This window comes from Emydura macquarii, unplaced genomic scaffold (assembly GCF_026122565.2).
Source record: "Emydura macquarii macquarii isolate MOO-44397 ecotype Brisbane River unplaced genomic scaffold, CSIRO-AGI_Emac_v2 contig_2437, whole genome shotgun sequence".
In the NCBI taxonomy this organism is placed as follows: Eukaryota; Metazoa; Chordata; order Testudines; family Chelidae; genus Emydura; species Emydura macquarii.
Window position 1 is genome coordinate 3,684,349 of NW_027132574.1, and position 19,425 is coordinate 3,703,773.

General features: G+C 37.0%; 1 protein-coding gene across 1 annotated transcript in view; it reads left to right on the forward strand.

Annotated features, from left to right (window-relative positions):
• Nucleotides 1–19,425, forward strand: part of ADGRB3 (adhesion G protein-coupled receptor B3) — a 567,040-nt gene that overhangs the window by 517,937 nt on the left and 29,678 nt on the right. Inside the window, exons 21-24 of the mRNA XM_067562529.1 lie at nucleotides 2,193–2,259; nucleotides 7,621–7,706; nucleotides 11,138–11,236; nucleotides 11,556–11,727. Of these exons, the coding sequence (XP_067418630.1) occupies nucleotides 2,193–2,259; nucleotides 7,621–7,706; nucleotides 11,138–11,236; nucleotides 11,556–11,727 (424 nt within the window). The remainder of the gene's footprint in view (nucleotides 1–2,192; nucleotides 2,260–7,620; nucleotides 7,707–11,137; nucleotides 11,237–11,555; nucleotides 11,728–19,425) is intronic.

Consider the following 19,425-nt stretch of genomic DNA (forward strand, 5'->3'; position numbering starts at 1 on the left):
AGTCTTCCATACCCCAAGAGAGCGCACTAACCACTGGGCTAAAAGTTATGGTGGGGGCACTATCACCACCATCTCCTTCAGCTGTTTTATATGGATGTAGAGCATGTCTACCAGATTGGGCCCCACAGACGAGGTAGATAGAGGAACAACTAGTTTGAGGATCTTGCTGCAGCTTAGGTGTGAGATAGGGGTCTAGACCAAAGTGGTTGTGCACATAATCATTGGCAGAAATGTGGGTGCCATCAGGACCTTAACAGTGGAAATTTTGGTACCTGAGGACTTTAAGCTGGTACAGGGGTAGGCAGAAGATTTGAGGATCTCAATGGCAACTAAATTTTGGACTTAGGCTCCTAAAGTGGCAGTTAGACTAAGTCCTTTTGTCAATCTAGCCCTAATAGTCAGTCTGAAAGAGTGAGGAAAACAAAATCAATTAGACTTAAGAGGTCCTAAGTGCCAAAGTCTCTCTTGAGAATAGGACTTAGACTCCTAAGTCACTTAAGAGATTTTGAAAATTTTACCCTAAGGCTTAGGGCCTGATCCAAAGCCCATTGAAGTCAATGGAATCATTCCTAGAAAAGTTGGCTTTTGGATCATTCCCTTTAACTGGCTTAAGCAATGTGCCACCTTAAAAGTAAATGTGATTCTTTGTATAAAACCAAAGTAAACAGGGGAGGGAGTGTTCAGTGGATGAGGCAGGAGAAGGTTGATAGTAATATTCATGTGTACACTGGTCAGAAAAGGCAGGAAAAAATTCAAAACTTTTAGAGAAAACATGTATCAAACTTTCAACTGTTCTATAAACCAGTAGAAAACCAGCACACACACAAAAATCACAGACATATTTTCAATGAAATTTAAAAAGAGAGCTAGCTTCATTAAAACATTACCATACAAGGATATCTGAGATATTTTAGTCATTGCTTTTTTTTTTTTTTTTGGTATAGGATAACTGCTGGAAAATGTTAACATTTTAGACCACTGTATGTCAATGTATCATATTAGCATCCAACACACTAATAGAATTGGGTCCATGTGGCAAAGTTCAGCTCTGTTTTGAGTTACTATGAGAAACAATTGCATTTAATGATTTTTTTTTTTTGCCTTTAAAATCTCAGTCATAACAGAACATTAACATGTGTTTGCACTTATTTGGTTTTCAAAAGAAAGAAATAAAATAGGTGTGGAGGATAAGGACATCTTTATGTGAGTTTATTTGCATGTGAGATCCAAATAAATGCAGTTACTTGCATGTCCTTATATGTATGTGAGATCACACACTCAGATAAACATCTATTTCTATGAATTTGTAATCGGTGGAAAAAACACAGCTGCATTTACTTCAGTAAGTGACGCTCCAGACACTGTGTGTATATCTAAGCTCAGCACTGTAGTGTGTTAAACATTCAGTTCTCAATTCTGCACCCCCTTTGAATTTGGAATTTGGAAACACCATACAGAATGGACTTGCAGTATTGGATCTTTATTAGGACATAGCACGAGACATGTACAATTTTCATATATATAATATTAGTTCTTAAATATCTTTTATATTTCAAAGAAACCAACTGTTCCTTAGTGCTTACATGATGTATAATAACTTCTTTTAAAAAGTGAATATAATCCATAAGACCTTGTCCTAGTATTAATCACCAAATTACACCAGTGAAGATTTATAGAGAACTATGGTTTTTAATCAGGTTTATTCAACCATGTCATAGGCACTTGACCTTAGCGAGTATTTAAGTACGAGACAAGTCTACCATTTTAAAAATAAAGTGGTTTTGAGTTCTCTGAGATGAAATAAGATTGTGAAGAATTTCTTAATAGGTGGAAAATATCTTTTTTGTCATTCTCACTTAACTCAAAAATGGCTAAATGAAATTTTACAAAGCTTTATAGATATATTGAACTGGGGGCTCAGAAGAAGCATGAGGAATTTCAATGTAAGCATAACTGGTTTGAAAAGTCACAGCAGCATGAAAATAGGGCCTAAAAATGAAAGTCACTTATCAACTGCTTATAGCATCATTACGTCGACAGAGTAATTTCACTCTTTTTTCTATGCTTACATATCTCTCCATGCAAAACTGAACCGTGAATAGGTCCTATATATGTTTTCTTCACATCACACTTCATGGTATAAAACGTATTATTAATTTGTATTAGTTCTTTTCCTCTAACGTTCTTTCCAGCTGCTGGCTGTCTCTCGAAGGAGGACTACTCTATGCGTTTGTTGGACCTGCGGCTGCTGTTGTCTTGGTAAACATTACAATTATTTTTAGTGTTTTCATTAGAAATGGTGGAATAACCTGTCAGAATTACAGAGTGGTTAGTTATGCAGTGGTATTAATTTTACTGCAGACATCCTGAGAACAATTGCCTAAGATTCCCATGGTATTTTGAATATGCTATTTTTCTGATTCACTTTATTTTATGTATTTTACATTAATATTATATCTGTCTGTGTTTAGACAAACCCATGTGAACATTAAGTATAACCAAAGACATTTCTGTATGTACTGCACAAATGTCTCATCATATTTATTGTTATTAGTGCAGATATATTTAAATAGGTTTATACAGTATGTTTTTGTACTCTATATACCTTCAAAAAGAAATACTCTAGGAACAGCAACTGGATTTGGCAAGAGTCAATTACCAGGATGAGGACAATGGGTGAAATACTGGCCCCATTGGCAAAATTCCTTTTCACTTCAATGAGGCCAGGAGTCACTCATTGCTATTATCCATGATAATATCTATTACTCTTTTCTGGAGGAGGAAGTTAAAAAGCAGGGGAAATATATTTAAGAATTAAATAATTATAAATAATTATAAAAATACATTGTAATTCCTAACTATTTAGGAATTAAATAACTATACTTCATTATATTCAAAGTAGGGCGTAAACAATATGCTAGAAAAGGGTTGTGTGAACAACTGAAAAACTATTGTTTTGCAAAAAGATGCTTTGTTCATTTTACTCCTGGGCCATACAAATAAAGTTGGGAAAGCATGATATGCCGATTGCTGACACAAGAATTTTGTAATAAGCATCACTGAATTCTTAGCAATTCTTATCCAAGCAACTGTTGCTCACTTATGGGGAAGTTCAGTGACAGCTTTGGTGGCCTGGCGCCAGGCATTGTGTCACTGTTGTTCAGGGATGGCAGGCAGGAAAGATGGAAACAGAGGCCAGGTCTTCTGTGACTATTATTTTGGAAAAAAATAATCATGATTGCTGGAAAATGTCACACATTATGTATCAATCTTCCATAGCCCTGAAAATGTATGTAGGTGTCTGATAAATCCTATATTTGGATCTAGGAATCCAAAGTTCTTCAATACATTGGTACTAAAACATCTGTCAACATTTGTTGAAATGTTCCATGATTAGGGGTTCGTCGATCCTGGACTGTTGACAGGAGGTTCTAAATTGGTTAGTTCCAGAGTATTAAAAAGTCTTAGATCAGAATGGGTTTGCTGTAAGGTTTTGTTGTGCATATTGGAAAGTGAGGCTGGATTTATGAAAACTCCTGAATTATGCAAGCAAATTGGGGATTTGCATGCATATATACCTGTGCGCACACACATTTAGGACTTGCATACACACTTTTGAAAATTTGATCCAGAAAGTCCTTCTTCAGACTCTGTATACTAATTTCAGGGGCCCAAACCCTTCTTAGATATGGCTCTGGTACCTTACAAAATTATCCAGTGACCTTGTCCTATAGGATATACACTTTATACAGAAGAAGCTGGTATGAATAGGGTAATTCACCTCACCACCAGGAACGTGCTGTCCCTGATTCTTCTTCCTCCCCTTTTAGCCGTAATGTATGAGGTAAGGTAAGGTAAGAATTTAATTTTAGAAGACCCCATATCACCCATATGCATACAATCAGCCCTCACTCCCTGCCCTCCCCTCTATCCTCAACCCACTGTACATGTATTTGCTATGAAGCTGTTCCAACCCAAAGATCCATTTCTTTGCATGAATGGTTTGTAACTAATAAATGCAGGGGGAAATCATTGATTTCTCAAACTCTTTAGTCAACAAAGCAAAATAAAGTAACATTCTCTACTTATCTTACAAGTCTTTTATCAATATAATACAATATTTCTTCTAAATTTCTTCATCTAATATTTTGCCTTTTATCCTAAAACATGATACCTTGACAAAGAGCCAGTTGTTATCTACAAGTTATAAGGGATGTGGGATAGAGTGAGAATTACATTAGGTCACCTGAATATCACCAGCGTTAATATTTGTTTTCAAGCTAGCATGCTGAATATCAGTGACACAAATAATCTCATCCTCCCAAAATGATGTTCTTGTGCTTCTTTCATTACAATCTATTAAAGGAGACAGACAGGACGACATTTGCTTAGTATCTCTGGTAAAACAATACTTCCCCTTTTTCTACATACTGGCACTCTAGAAGGAGCATAAACTAATCTGAGCCAGGAAATAAAGCTTTTGCTGAAGCCAAAATGTTCCACAAATTAGAATGGTGATTTCTCTTACCAAATGACTTTATGACATCAGGTAAAACTGCAGCCATTAACAGTACCTGTCCCTGTTCTACACCAGTGATGTTTAGGGCCATCTTTTGTTATCAGCTAATAATAACAACTATTTCTGAAGCCAATTGGGTTGGTGTGTAGTAAATGCACTAGGTCCTTTCTCTAAGTTCTAGTAATAATTTCAGCCAGCAGTTTACAGTGTTTGGGTCTGATTCTCCTCTCCCTGACACCAGTTTTAGCCAGTGTAATTCTATTGACTTGAAGTGAATTAGTCTGGATTTGCACTGGTATAAATGAGACGGAAATCTGTAATTATCAGAGATATAGACATGTAGCTACAAAGATTACCTGGATGTTGATGTTTGCAACTCCCACAGAGTATGTCTCATCTTCATACGGATTCAAGCCAGGAACCTTATGTACAACTCACAGTCCATGAAACAGTGAGGAAGCCAAGGATGTTTACAAAAAAGCCAATAATAATTTCCACATGGATTTTTTATGTTCTCTCTATAATTGGCAAACTTTATTCAGAGATGTCTGATGTTCACAGATATGGTTTGCTCTCCCATTAGTTAAAAGGTGTGGAGGGAGCTGTTTCATCTAGCTGTTTACATTTGAGTATATAAAAGAAAAATCTCAGCTAAAAAATGTAAAATCTCAAATAAATTGAAACTAAGAAAGGCCTAAAAGAATAGGGCTGTGGGCAAGGCATACTGGCAAAAAATCAGTGTTTTAATGTAGTTCTCAAAAATCCATTTTAAAAAAATTTCCTAACTAAAAAATATTTTTGTCAGGTCTATTTAAAGGCTACATTAAAATCATAGTATTATTTGAAGAGCATGCATTAAGGACCCATTCTGACTTTAGAACTACATGGCTGTTTGAGCCAAATCCTCAGCTGGTATAAATCATTATAGATCTATTCATTTCAGTGGAGTGATATCAGTTTATACTAGCTAAGGATCTGGCCCATAAAAAAGCAAGTGCAACAAAACAATCCCATATATAGACAACTAAAATCACATTTTGGCATATGAGTAGGTTTGGAAGAATTACATATTTATCACTGTACATAATTTCACTGTAGATACACAAGTGGAGTGCCCCAGGGGTCGGCGCTAGGGCCATTTTTGTTCAACATCTTCATTAATGATCTGGAGGATGGGGTAGATTGCACCCTCAGCAAGTTTGCAGATGACACGAAGCTGGGGGGAGTGGTAGATATGCTGGAGGGTAGGGATAGGATATAGAGCGACCTAAATAAATTGGAGAATAGGGCCAAAAAAAAATCTGATCAGATTCAACAAGGACAAGTGCAGAGTCCTGCACCTAGGATGGAAGAATCCCATGCACTGCTACAGACTGGGGACTGACTGGGTAGGCAGCAGTTCTGCAGCAGTTCTGGGGGTTACAGTGGACAAGAAGTTGTATATGAGTCAACAGTATGCCCTTATTGCCAAGAAGGCTAACGGCATATTGGGTTGGATTAGTAGGAGCATTGCCTGCAGATTGAGGAAAGTGATTATTCCCATCTATTCAGCACTGATGAGGCCACATTTTGAGTATTGTGTCCAGTTTTGGGCCCCCACTGCAGAAAAGCTGTGGACGAAGTGGAGAGAGTCTAGAGGAGGGCAACAAAAAAGATTATGGGGCTGGAACACATGACTTGTGAGGAGAGGCTGAGGGAACTAGACTTGTTTAGTCTGCAGAAGAGAAGAATGAGGGGTGATTTGAGAGCAGCCTTTAACTACCTGAAAGGCGGTTCCAGGGGGGCTGTTCTCAGTGGTGGCAGATGACAGAACAAGGAGCAACTGTCTCAAATTGCAGTGGGGGAGATCTAGGTTGGACATTAGGAAAAACTTTTCCACTAGGAGGGTGGTGAAGCACTGTAATGGGTTACCTAAAGAGGTAGAAGAATCTCCATCCTTAGCAGTTTTATAAAATGCAGCTCGACAAAGCCCTGGCTTGGAGGATTTAGTTGGGTTGGTCCTGCTTTGAGCAGGGAATTGGACTAGATGACCTCTTGAGGTCCCGTCCAATCCTAATCTGCTATGATTCTAAGATAACTAAAAAATATTTTCAGATAGGCAAATAAAATGCTGATTGAAAACTTATTAGAGTTTGATTTAGGATATTTATTTTGTATATCTTTGACATGTGATGTTGACAGTGTGTGTATTAAATTATAAAGCTTTAACTTTTTGACTCTCAAGATCTTCTTGACAGACCCCCCATTGTATGCTACCCTTCTCCTATAATTTCCCGCCTATGAACATTTAAATTGATAAAAATTAAAAAATGCTTAAGAATAAACATTGCTATTAGCCATAGAACATTTAAAAAAAAAAATCAAATTCCACCAAGCTTACATATGAGGAATCCAGGAAGACAGTTGTCAAATCTGGCAACAAAGAAAACCGAACCCAACAATTAGAAACCATAGATTCTGGCTTTGCATGACTGAGAACACCTTGCAGAAAAAGGCGTAATTCAGACTCCAGTAAGCATGACATGCCTAAAGTAACTGGTTAAGATGATCCTCATTCTGGGTTTGTAAAGCACCTAGTGGAATGGGATTCTGATTCATGACTGGGGCTCGTAGGTGCTATGATAATACAAAGAATACATAATAGCTTTTAGTCTTGTATTGAACACCGTATTCAGATCAAATATTCTACCCCTTCCATTGAATAGAATACATTGTTGCAATAAAGTTTAAGTTTAATCAATACTTAGAATCACAACTGCCTACTTTCTTATTAACAGACAGGTATATATGTGGCCAGATACAGGACATATTTCAGGCTTTAATTAATACAGCTGTTGATTTATATGTTTGTTCCACCACTTAGAGGCTATGCACAGGAAGCCAGGATTTAGCCCTTAAATTAAGTACACTTTGTGTGTCCTGAGACTAGTAGACTACATAATCTATGACTAAGTTCTTCAGAAATGCATAATGCAACCATAGTCTAAATTTGTAATTCCATCATGTTGGCAAATTTAACAGAGACTATTTTCTGTAATAATGCATGTAGGCATTTTCCCTCACTGTCACTGACAGGTCAACTGTTTGTTTCTATTTGACAGGTCAACATGGTGATTGGCATTTTGGTATTTAATAAACTTGTTTCCAGAGATGGGATCCTAGATAAAAAGCTCAAACACAGAGCGGGGTAAGCAGCAACTGGGATATTTTAAAACATATTGCAAATGTATCATATATTTTCAATTACAGATATTCACCAAAAATGCATTTGATTGTGCTTTGAACTTTTTTCTCAGTGTAAAAGTGTGTCTTAACAGATTTCATTCATTGCAAAAGTTGCAGTTGCATTATCCTGAGGGAATGTGACTGAGCAAACTGAAAATAAAACACAAGTACAACAGTATTAAGTGAATAAGAATGAGGATTAAACAGTTACAAAATTGAGCAGGGATTTCATGGGGAAGGCATACATTTTTATTCCTGAAGTCAGGAAAATAGTTGTATTAAATGTGTGTGTAAAGAAGCCAAATTTCTTTCTTTCTTTCTTTCTTTCTTTCTTTTTCTTTTTCTTTTTCTTTTTCTGTGTTATTCTATCTTTTACACCAGTATAACCTCACTGAAGTCAATAGCAGTGCATCATTGCAATTAAGAGGAGAATTTGGCTCTATGTTTGTATATACATTTGTATATGTGTGTTTGTTCTAAAATAAGCATAACAGAATTTGAATGTTAATTACTATATTGGTGTTAATAGAAAAGTTCTTGTGTATTTATATCTAAGATTTCATTAATTTACTCATAACTTAATATTTAAATTCTGGGTTTCTAGTGATAAAAGAAGGAGGGACTACAGTTTAGGCCCTATTAAAAGGTAGCAATCATTTTGCTGTTAACTTCAGTAGGTACAGGTGCATTTCAAGGTCTGCTGCAGTAGATATGAATGCAGTCCAGACTAGAGAGAAACATTTCATAAATGTATCCTTGCTTTCTGAATGTATGTGTAAATGTATTTTAATGCTTCATGTTTTGATAATCAGCGGTTTTTATCTCTCCACTTGTTGTAGTGCTCTTTCTTCTGCACCATTTGTAGGTGACAACACCAATATTGGCATTGCAAGCAATGTTGATTCTCTATTTTATATGCATACATTACAGTTGTCTGTAAACTTTTCTTAAAACCTTATTTTGAATTATTTGATCATTCCTGTAATAGCATCATTCCAAATGTTCAATGTGCATTGATTAGATGTGCACACTGATGTTATATACACTTTGGTGTGCTTACATTGCCATTTGATGTTAGTTTAATGAAGTGTGTTAAAACCCTCTTTAATTTTCACTTCTTAGCACTCCATTTCAAAAACAACCACTACAATTACTAAAACCCCTTTAGTTCTCTTTTCTTTTTTCTTCTCCTTCTTATTAGAAAATAATAATTTTAATTCCACCCTTGTCTACAGTGTTCCATCTGCCTTCTTAACTATTGCAATATATTCTTCATGTTCTAATTAAATTTGCCATATTATAAAATCAGTCACAATATTTCACCAGTAGTAAGAACTTTCAATTGATTTTAATAGTTACACTCAAGATGTTTCGACCCTGTCTATTGATCATTTTTCTATGTACTATTTAAGGGATAGGAGTGGTTATGTGTAACTGCAGAATAGCTTTTTAGCTACTCAGCTGCATTAAATTTAAATTTAGTTGCTTATATTATAATTTTCTGATTAACCAAATACTTTGCTTTCTGAAAGTTTGTATCTCAGTATAAATATTATTTTTAAAGCTAACCTGGACAAAGCACTAGATAATATGCTGTCAGAAACAATCCTGCACTGCCAGGGGGAAGGCGTAGGAACTAGGTGTCTTAATAAAGATGGAAACAATCTAACTTCTGTTTGCTTAAGTGATGCAGACCCAGATTCTTGAGTCATTCTCTCAGGCAGTGGAATTTGTGTGCCCCACCCGCATAAAAGGAGGGGGCCACTCATTAGTCAAGTATTTCTACCAGCCTCACCTACCATCTAGACTCACTGAAGAGTTCAGCAGTAAAAGCATTAACAGAGGCAAAATAGTGGCACTCCAAAGGATCCTATCTTAGTAAAACACATGGTGACTACAGGTAAAAATAACAGGCCAGATCATGAACGGGTGTTAATTAACATATCTGGTGTGATGAGAAGTCAGTGGAGCTATGCCATTATACCCCAGTTAAGGATCAACTCCAAAATATTTAATTATAAAAGAGCTATTTGAGGAGACTTATCATAAGTTTGGGGAAAGACACTCTATTCTTTTGTAATATACACAGAGATACTCTGAAGTTATATGAAAGTTGGATTTGGCCCTACAAATCTATAGATCTGTTCTGCATTTTGCAATAATAGAGTTTCCATATGAATAAGTGCTGCAGCATCAAGACCAAGACTTTCTGTGTGTGCCAGACCCTCAAATAGTGAAAGTCACCTTGCTCCACTGGTTTCATTTTACACCAACTGCGTATCTGGCCCTTTATTTCTGTGCATTATGTACAAAAGCAAAAGCAAACTTTTAACTTTGGTAATAAAAGGGAGGGTGAAAAGTGATAGCTCAAAGTCGGTTGAAATATTGGGAAATACTTTTCCCAAGTGTTGCTTTTCTTCATTTCTTCTTTTGGATGTTTTTGGTTTGGTTGTTTTTTCCCAGTTATCAATGGGTAAAAAACCTTTCCTTATATTGCCGTGTGTTTCTTGGTCTGATATGGAAATCACCTGGTTCTGGTGGCAGGCGGGCAATAGAATAGCAAAGAAGCTGTTTATCTAATCAAAACTTCAGAATCTGAATGCATGTTGTACATAAAAGAAGAAAATTCAAATACCAGGTTTTACACTGCGATGAGTTTTGTAATATAGTTGTCTGTACAAAATGCTTTAAGCTTAATGCTTGTGGTACTGTGTTTTATTAAAATGGAATAACATATCACCCTTTTTTAGTCCCAAGTAATATTTATCTTCATCAAATTCCATACATTTCAACCCCTATATTCAGACCTTTATACAATGGGAACAAGAACTCCTCTTTACTGTGCTGTGTCACAGATTTTAGCCAGCACACTCAAATTATTATACCAAGTCATTTGCTTATTGACTATACAGTAAGCCCATCTTGACTGAATGACCTGAGCCCATTCTGCAAGTTTCTTCCTTTATTAATGTTCATATAATAATCAATATTTTATACTCCACGCTTGTGTGTCCTGGACTCATTCTTGAGTGAGTATTGATGCATTAGTCTTGTAAATGGTCTGAATGGAGGGATTTCACTGTGTATGTCTACACTAGCACGTGCTTATGTTTACCTCCGTGTACTGAGCAACTTTGATCTCTGAACATTGGGGCCTTTTTTAGCTTAAATGGAAGAAATAGAGCCTGCATGAAACTAAGCCTCATAGCATTAATAAAGTTAATAATGTATAGTACAAATACACTTTTGCAACAACCTAGAGCATTCATCCTGAATAAGTCTACTTATGTTTTCTGCATGACATCATATTTAAAAAGCTAAATTTCAGTAGCAACGTTTTTCAGTGAAAATTCAATATTTTGTTCTTTTTGTGGGTGTTCTGTTTGTTTGCAGTCAGATGAGTGAGCCTCATAGCGGTTTGACGCTCAAATGTGCCAAGTGTGGAGTAGTTTCAACAACAGCTTTGTCAGCCACCACCGCCAGTAATGCCATGTTAGTCCTAATCATTTACATCTTCTTGTTACAAATCTTATACAGTGCATGTGAGAAAGTACTATGATGAGGAAAATTGTGTTTGCTAATACTGTATTAGAGCACTGAACATATTTAAATATTCTTGTTAAAATTGGCAACTGCGTTTATTAACTGAATACTCTTTAGATCATAAAATACAACGTTTTTTATATATTTGACTGTGGTTTTCAAATTAACTGATAAGTTGCCATCCTCAAATGGTTTTTTTAGTACTGGGGTTTGTATTAATCCACTTGCAGTTATATAATGTTGTTTTTTTCTCTCTCTCTCTCAACAGGGCATCCCTTTGGAGTTCCTGTGTTGTGTTGCCTCTTCTGGCTCTGACATGGATGTCTGCAGTACTGGCTATGACAGACAAAAGATCAATACTATTTCAGATACTCTTTGCAGTATTTGATTCATTGCAAGGCTTTGTTATTGTCATGGTCCACTGCATTCTCCGAAGGGAGGTGAGGAATAATTTCTTGTTTGCTAAAGTGCTGTGTTTCTTATTAATCTCTCACATACAACATATGCTTCAAAAATTCACTTATTGGTATACTGAGAAAAAGGAAATTTTGAGATGAGATTTAAAGAGTGGCTAGTGAATAAGGGTCTTAGACAGTTCCAGGGAGACAAGGCAGCAGAAGAAAGAGAACAGCCCCCGAATATAGAAACTCAGTGGACAGGGACAGATAGGAAGTTGAGAGTGAAGAAAGGAGTGAAAAAGACTGAGAGTAGGTGGGTGCATAGTTGAAGGAAGATTGTTTAATTTCAGATGCAAAATGCAACGCAGTTAATTTCAGTGGGAAAATGGGCCCACTTAACTAGAGATCACCTTTAAATCAGGCCAGATAGGTCTTGTCTATTTCAAACTTTTATACATCTTTGATATTACTATTATACACAACAAGTACAGACATAAGACTCCTTTTCCAAAGGAGCAGATTCCGTAAGTTTTTCACGTGTAGAAAGGTTGACTCCAATATAAAATTGCTTTCATTTACACTATTCATCTTCAATAGAAAACTGTTGAAAATATACAAAAATGTGGTAGCTTATTGAAGTGTGGTCGTTTAATGAACAAGCCTTTCAACTCTATATTGGTTTGAAATCTTGTCAGGTCACAAGTGACAGAAAGTGTGGTGCTTTCAATTTATCTAGGTTAGGATGTTTATCCACATCACTAAAACCATACCACATATTTAGCACAATTCTCAGTGATTGGCAGTATCTATTCAAGGGGACTACAGGGCTGGAATAAGAGGGTGCTTCAGGTCATGTTTAAGGTTTATTGGTCATGCTGATTGAGGAGACTTGCACAGTAACTCTTCTCTCCATCATTCACTGTCCTAAGCATCAAGTTCACTGTATTAATCAAAAACAGCAATGCAGGGTAATGATCCAATCTATTTCAGTCTCCCTGTGGTATATTAATGTGTATGAACATTGTATTAGTATCTTATCCAGTGTGTGTGTGTGGGGGGGGGGGGGGAGCAGAGAGGGAATCACCTTGTGAACCATTGAGTCATTCTATTATTTCACTAAAGACAGACAGGAGTTTGAAAATGGAGGTAGTATGGGATAGGGCTTAAAACAAGAAATTCCTGGGTTATAATAAATTAACTAACATGCCTTGTTCTATTCCTGACTTTCACTGTGACCTTGCACAAGTCCCTGTGCCGGATTTTACCCATCTGTAAAAAGGATAACAATACCAACAGTAAACCACAGGGGTGTTGGGAGCCACAATTATTTAATGTTTTGTAAAAAAGTTTGAAATCTTTAGGTAAAAGACACTATATATAAAATGGAAATTTAAAAAATGTTTATATATTTGTTATTTCTTAGCACCTATTAGTCCTACTTTAATATATGTCACTCAGTGAGTATAAATCAACTTGCTAAATATGAATTAGACATCTAATCATAAATACGTGCAGAAGAAGAAGGTCATTACAATCTGAGGACTTGGCTTTTTTTAAAAAAAGGGGGCAAATATATTAATCGGGATCAGTACTTTACATTCTGCTGAGCTTGGCTCACCTCATTCATGCTACAAGCAACTTATGAACCTTTATTATAGATAGCTTAATAGTTACTGATTTTCATAGTTCTAGTTGCTTATCTGCTTGACTATTACTAAATTATCCATACAGTATAGCTGAATATACAGAATAACAATTTCATCTTGAGGCAAATACATTCCAGACAGAGAGATGTTTTCATACCCCTTCATTTGATACTACATTTTCCCTCTGCATATTGTATACCATTCTGACATTGGGTGTGCAGTCACTTGCAGAATTGGAATCCACCAGACCATACATTCTTATAGTAAAATGGTAAAAGACTACCAATATTTGATACCTCATTCCTTCGGCCAATACAGAGTGATGACAGTTTTATGTAGAACTATTAGCTGCACCCCTTTTCCCTCAAGTACTCACGCACAGAATTTTCTTTCCCCCTTTCTTATTCTAACACTCATACAAATTTAAGGGCTTGTGCAAAAATTGAGGAACTAATTAAGATATTTTTTTCCAAATGGGAAAGGGATCAAACAGATGATACAGTACTGAAGCAATTTTCTTTCATAACATTAGTCAGTTGTCACAGGATACAAAGCACGGATTCAGGAAGTTTTCTCTTAACACTTTAGCACCCACATTTGAAAAATGCCTAAATTTTACCTGTATGATAGGCACACTCATGCTCAGGTGGGTAACTGCAAAAGGACATATGCATTTGCTTACACAAGAAGCATGTGCATTCACATATCCGTTTGTCTCACAAAACACAGGTTTGTATAATCCATTGGTCAGCGTGTGTTATGCCCCTTTCTGTGCCCAGTCCGCAGAGGATATGGGTCTATTGCAGTTTTCAGCTAAAGAGTTTTTTAGTGCAAGCTGTGAAAACACACACCTTTAGCACTGAAGAGTCTTGATTCTAGCAAGGCGGTGTCAGTTAACATGGTGGTCACCATTTAAGTGGGGACTCATCTATGATTCAAAGTGGTGTGGGTCACAGAACCTCTGGATGAACTTACACTGTTCAGAGATAGCATGTAACCCACTATTCAGGGTGTATTATGTCCCATTCTGTGCCTAATGCCCAGAGGCCTTCCAAATGCTCATTCTACTTTGGAGAACCCCAGTTCAATCCCTGGTGTCAGCTAAAATAGCAGCTATCCTGTGCATATTTTCAGGGAGCAATTTAGTCCTTAAATTGTATAGAATTTAATTTAGTCCTTAAATTTAGTCCTTAAATTGTATAGAACCCTCCACCTGAAAATGTTGTCCATTACTTTACGTAGTCCAAAAAAAACATTCTTCTCTGCCCATATATGACATTGACATCTTCACAATGTATTTGTCATTCTTGATGATGGATGCCATACAAATAATGAAGCCATCTCATTATATCTTCCATAGGATTCATCTAATAGTTACAATATGCCAGTGTAAGCAAAATACTAATTTGGACTGTCAAATAACATACCACAAATAACATACCACAGAAAAATTCAAAGAAAGAAAAGGTCAGATCTGCTTTACTATGCCCTTGCTATTTCTATATTCCAAAAACGAGACATGCTTGTTCATGTAAACATATAAAATCTTTTTATCATTTTACTTGATATATTGGTTTGGACATAAACACTGGAAATGAAAGAATGTGTGCATCTACACTTTCTTTCCATCCAAAAACCACTGGTATGTCACATCAGTATTTTTTTACGAAAGTGAGCTGTTTAAGAGGCTGTGTGGCTGTTAAATAGGGCACTAGAGTGGGACTCTGAAGATGTGGGTTCTGGTCCTGATCTGCTGTCTGACTTTGGAAATGTCACTTCACATCCCTCTGCTTCAGCTCCCAATCTCTAAAATTAGGATAGTGATACTCTACCATCTTTTATGCTTTGAGGTCTATGGATGAAAAATGCTACAGAAGAGCTAAATATTATTATTTTTAACTTGAAGACTAATGAGGATATTTACACTCTATCACATCACTATTAATTCTTGTCTTCTTGCTGTTGAAATAACTAATGAGACATGGAGGGAGTGTGGTGTGTATGTATCTGTCATAAAATGGAGAATGATAGAAAAGTCTAGTGCTAATAATCTTCCTTACCGCAATACCAAAACAATATGCCTGACATGCTTGAACACAGCTTCTTGTGAAGCTAATTTGAGTCATGATGAACAACGCCAAAGACTGGTGGTGATGGGAGGAACCCATGTGTATCTTCTGCTTTTGCCCTGCTTCTACTGATTGAAATGCATTTGGATTAAATACATGTTTGGTGTTATATCTACAACCCACATTTCTATATTGCAGGAGAAAAAAAGTGCATGAATAGGGAGAGAGAATAAGTTATAAGACTCTTGAATTGGTTACTGTTGCTAGGGAAACCACTTCCTTGGTTCCTGCACATTCATCACATCTGTCTCTCTGGGTCTGCCTGGCTCTAACACAATCTTACAGCTTGATGTTAGAAAGAAAAAATAAGCTACAAAACAATTCTGAATAAATGGTGGAGAAAAACAAATAAGCATTTCAAAGGCCCACTTTTTGTTTGTTTGTTTGTTTGTTTGCAATGTTGTCTGAGGATTCTGCCTGTACTAGGACTGTGGAGTAGGAAACCAATAGATTGATCAGTTATTCCCTTTGACAAAATCCCTCAAAGTCAGGAAGGGCTGGATCCACAAAGGGAATTAGGCACTGTTACATTAAGCATTGTAACGCCTAGTTTTTAGGCACTTCGAAAATCCGTGGAATCCACACTCCTGTATTAGGCACCCAGGGCCCCCATATAACGCATGGGGAGAGATAGGTGCCTGAGAATGGAATCCACAAAAGCTTGCATGCTAGGCAGGGAGCCACTGGTGCTACCCAATGGGAGATGCCATTGATAGGTGAGTGCCCTCACCCATGTCCCTCTCAGGGAGTTAGGGACCTATGTCCAGGCTGTGGAGGGGGGTGCCTATCTCTGCACCCACATTTGGGAACCCCTCCTCTCTTGGAGTCAGGTGCCCTAGCCATTTCTTGGGAGAATGGCTTGGGTACCTGTGTAACGCCACACGAAATGGCCAGTGGAGGCAGTGGCTTCCCTTAGAATTTTTAGTCCAGTGGTTAAAGTGATCACCAAGAGGCAGAGCATGGTTCAGTTTGCCCATCAGCCTGAGGAGGAGAATGGATTTGAACAAAGGGTTCTTCACCTCTCAAGGATTCCTTTAACCACTGAGTTGTGAGATATCCTCAGGATGGCCCCTCTAACTCCCTTTTTGAAGCTGTTCCACTTTATTATAAATAGTTAAATATTAACTGGCCGTAGAAACAATAAGACTGTCTGTATAGTTCAGTGGTTAGGGCACTCACCCGAGAGGTAGGAAGCCCCTGTTCAAATTCCTCTCCTCAGGCAGAGTGTGGAATTGAAGTGGGATTTCCCACATCCTATGGGAATGCCTTAACCATGGGATAAAGGTTATAAGGGTGGCTGCCTCTCCCCCTAAGATGTTTTCTGTGGAGTTAGGCATATTCTGAGCACATCCACTGGGCCAGGACCATCTATCTTCTCTTGGTTTGAGGCATGTACTGAGGCTAAAGCATGCAATAGACATGGGGGATTCTGCCTGAGGCAGCAGTGAAAATTCCCAGAGGCAGAAACATAGGCATCTAGGGAATTTTTATACTGTAAATGTAGGCGCCAAGTGAGTTTAGGCACCTACAGACTTAGATAGCAGCTGAGCAGAGATTTTATGGATCACAGAGGTGCATAAATCTGGAATTTAGGTACCTAAATCTTTGTGGATCTAGCTTTAATCTCTTTCTCCAAACCAGAAATTCTATACCATTCTTAATCAGAAACAGTAATACTTCATCATCTCCGCTACTTTTGTCTCCAAGACGTGATCTGAGAGTGATTAAACAGAGGATGGGTGGGGTGATGATGACAAAAAAAAAATAAAAATTCCTTAATTTTCTTGGTGCATGTTTACAAGTTGCAATTGACATCATTATGGTGGACACAGCTTTCCCAGACATTCTGCTATAACATCCAAATAGTATGTTGCTTGCATTTAAGACACATTTTAGAATGCATCTACAAGAGTCAATTCACCAAAGACTCACCAGTTTATTGCTGATGGAGTACTGGAGGCAGATTAATAAGATCGATAGGAGTATGAGATATGGGGGGACTGCATGGATATGTTATAGAGCGATTATGGGAAGAGGAGGTTGTCACAATGTGTTTTGAAGCAATAAAAGGATTGGGTTCAGTTACCCTGAAATTTGACTGAAGCTCAGAGTGGTCCCCATTTTGTCCAACTAGTTCACCAGTGATTACCCTACAGTATAGAAGTCTAAAGTGTGACCTATGACTCCAGCACTGATAAAGAGGAAAACAACTTGATTTAACTTTTGTAACAACTTTTGTAACTGGGAGAAGCTAAATCAGATTGGTGACAGGTACATGCAAAACCACAGCAAACATAAGGCCTAAAATCAAAATCTGATTCATAATCCAGGTCAAGCACGTTTTTAATTACTCTCTCACATTTGGGGAGTTTCAGTGCGTTAAAATCACACCAAACTTTTCAGACTTGCTTCATCTTTTCTCTCTGGCCTATATTAGTCTTTTTTGCATTTGCAGTACTCATTTGGATTTAAATATTGCAAAGCTCTTTAACTCATTTTAGGGTTGAGCACTTTAAGATAATGCTTTCTCATTCTAAAAATAAGGAAAAGATTTCTATCTTTTTTTTTTTTTTTTTTTGCTGCTGCTGCTGCTGCTGCTGCTGGTGAAGCCTGTCTAAGCTCTCAAAGAATTTTTATCATAAAACAATGAATTCATAAAGCAAGGCTTCTTTAGGCTCAGCTTCAGTTGATGAATTTAGCCTCTTTTACTGTTTACAAAATGCCCAAGAGTAGCTTATGATTTTCTCTGATTTGATTATTCTAAATCAGTCGCCAAATAATTTCTACAGTTAAGGAATGATCTGTAGAATGCTCATAAGAAGTCCATTGGGAGTGTTTGATATTCAGCATAGAAATGGTGTTGGTTAGTTTTGATTGAACTCAAGTCACATGGCCAAGTTTCTGTATCCAGGCTGGAAGATGGTCATTCTTAGAATCAGATTTCCAATATGAATACTAACATTGATTAAATCTAAATTCTCTTTTTATGACTACAATCATTCCTCCCAATAAACTGGTTTTCTAGAATGTCTGTGGCAAGTGAATATAAAAAACACACAAGCAAAACTGAAGCAAATTCATTTTTTTATTAAAAGAAATATTCTTGTGTGTTTCCAAGGCCACACTCAAAAATATCTTCTCCCAAATATCTTCTCCCACTGTTAGAATTTTCTTGCTGCCTCCATTTTGAATCTCTGACAAGTGCAGCAATATTTACTCACACTGGACTGCCAATGAGCAGGAACTGCTTTACCCCTTTGGACACTACTTTCTATTTCCACACCTCTTTCCTTAGAAATTGGTAATATATATACTTAAACATATGATCCTGGTCACATTTCTTATAAATTCTATTCATCAAAGCTTTTTTTGAAGAAATAATTCCTGAACTATACCCAGGTTTTGGACACAAATGTTCAGATTGACCTGAAAGTTAATACCCATTAATGAGTGGTGACAATTTATGTCTAAGTTCTACAGAAGAGACCAATAATAAAAACGTATACTTTTGTCCAGTACAAAGCAGGCTACTGTCCTACTCATTGTGCTCACACTTACTGTGTTTTGTCCATTCTGAAAGGTTTTACTGGTGCAAGAGATTTCAGAAATACCCCCCATACTTACAACTAGAGAATACGATCTGAGCAAGTAACACCCTGCAAAATGATTTTTTTTTAAAGTGCAACCACTATAATTAGGATAAGAGTTCACTTGTAATACAAATAACTGCTAAGGGCCACCTTTCAAAACTCTTACATTTTTCAGGCATACCAATACATTTTATTTTGCAGTGGGAATAAAGTACATTTTTAAAAACTACCTTCTGAGCTGCTACTGCAGCCAAACTGAGTTAGAGAGCAGAGCCAAACAGAAACACTGAAGACAGTTTGGGGCCGAGTAGCTAATTAATTCTGTTCCCTGGCAAATTTAATTCTGTGAACGGGGTCTGGTAGATTGGCAGACTT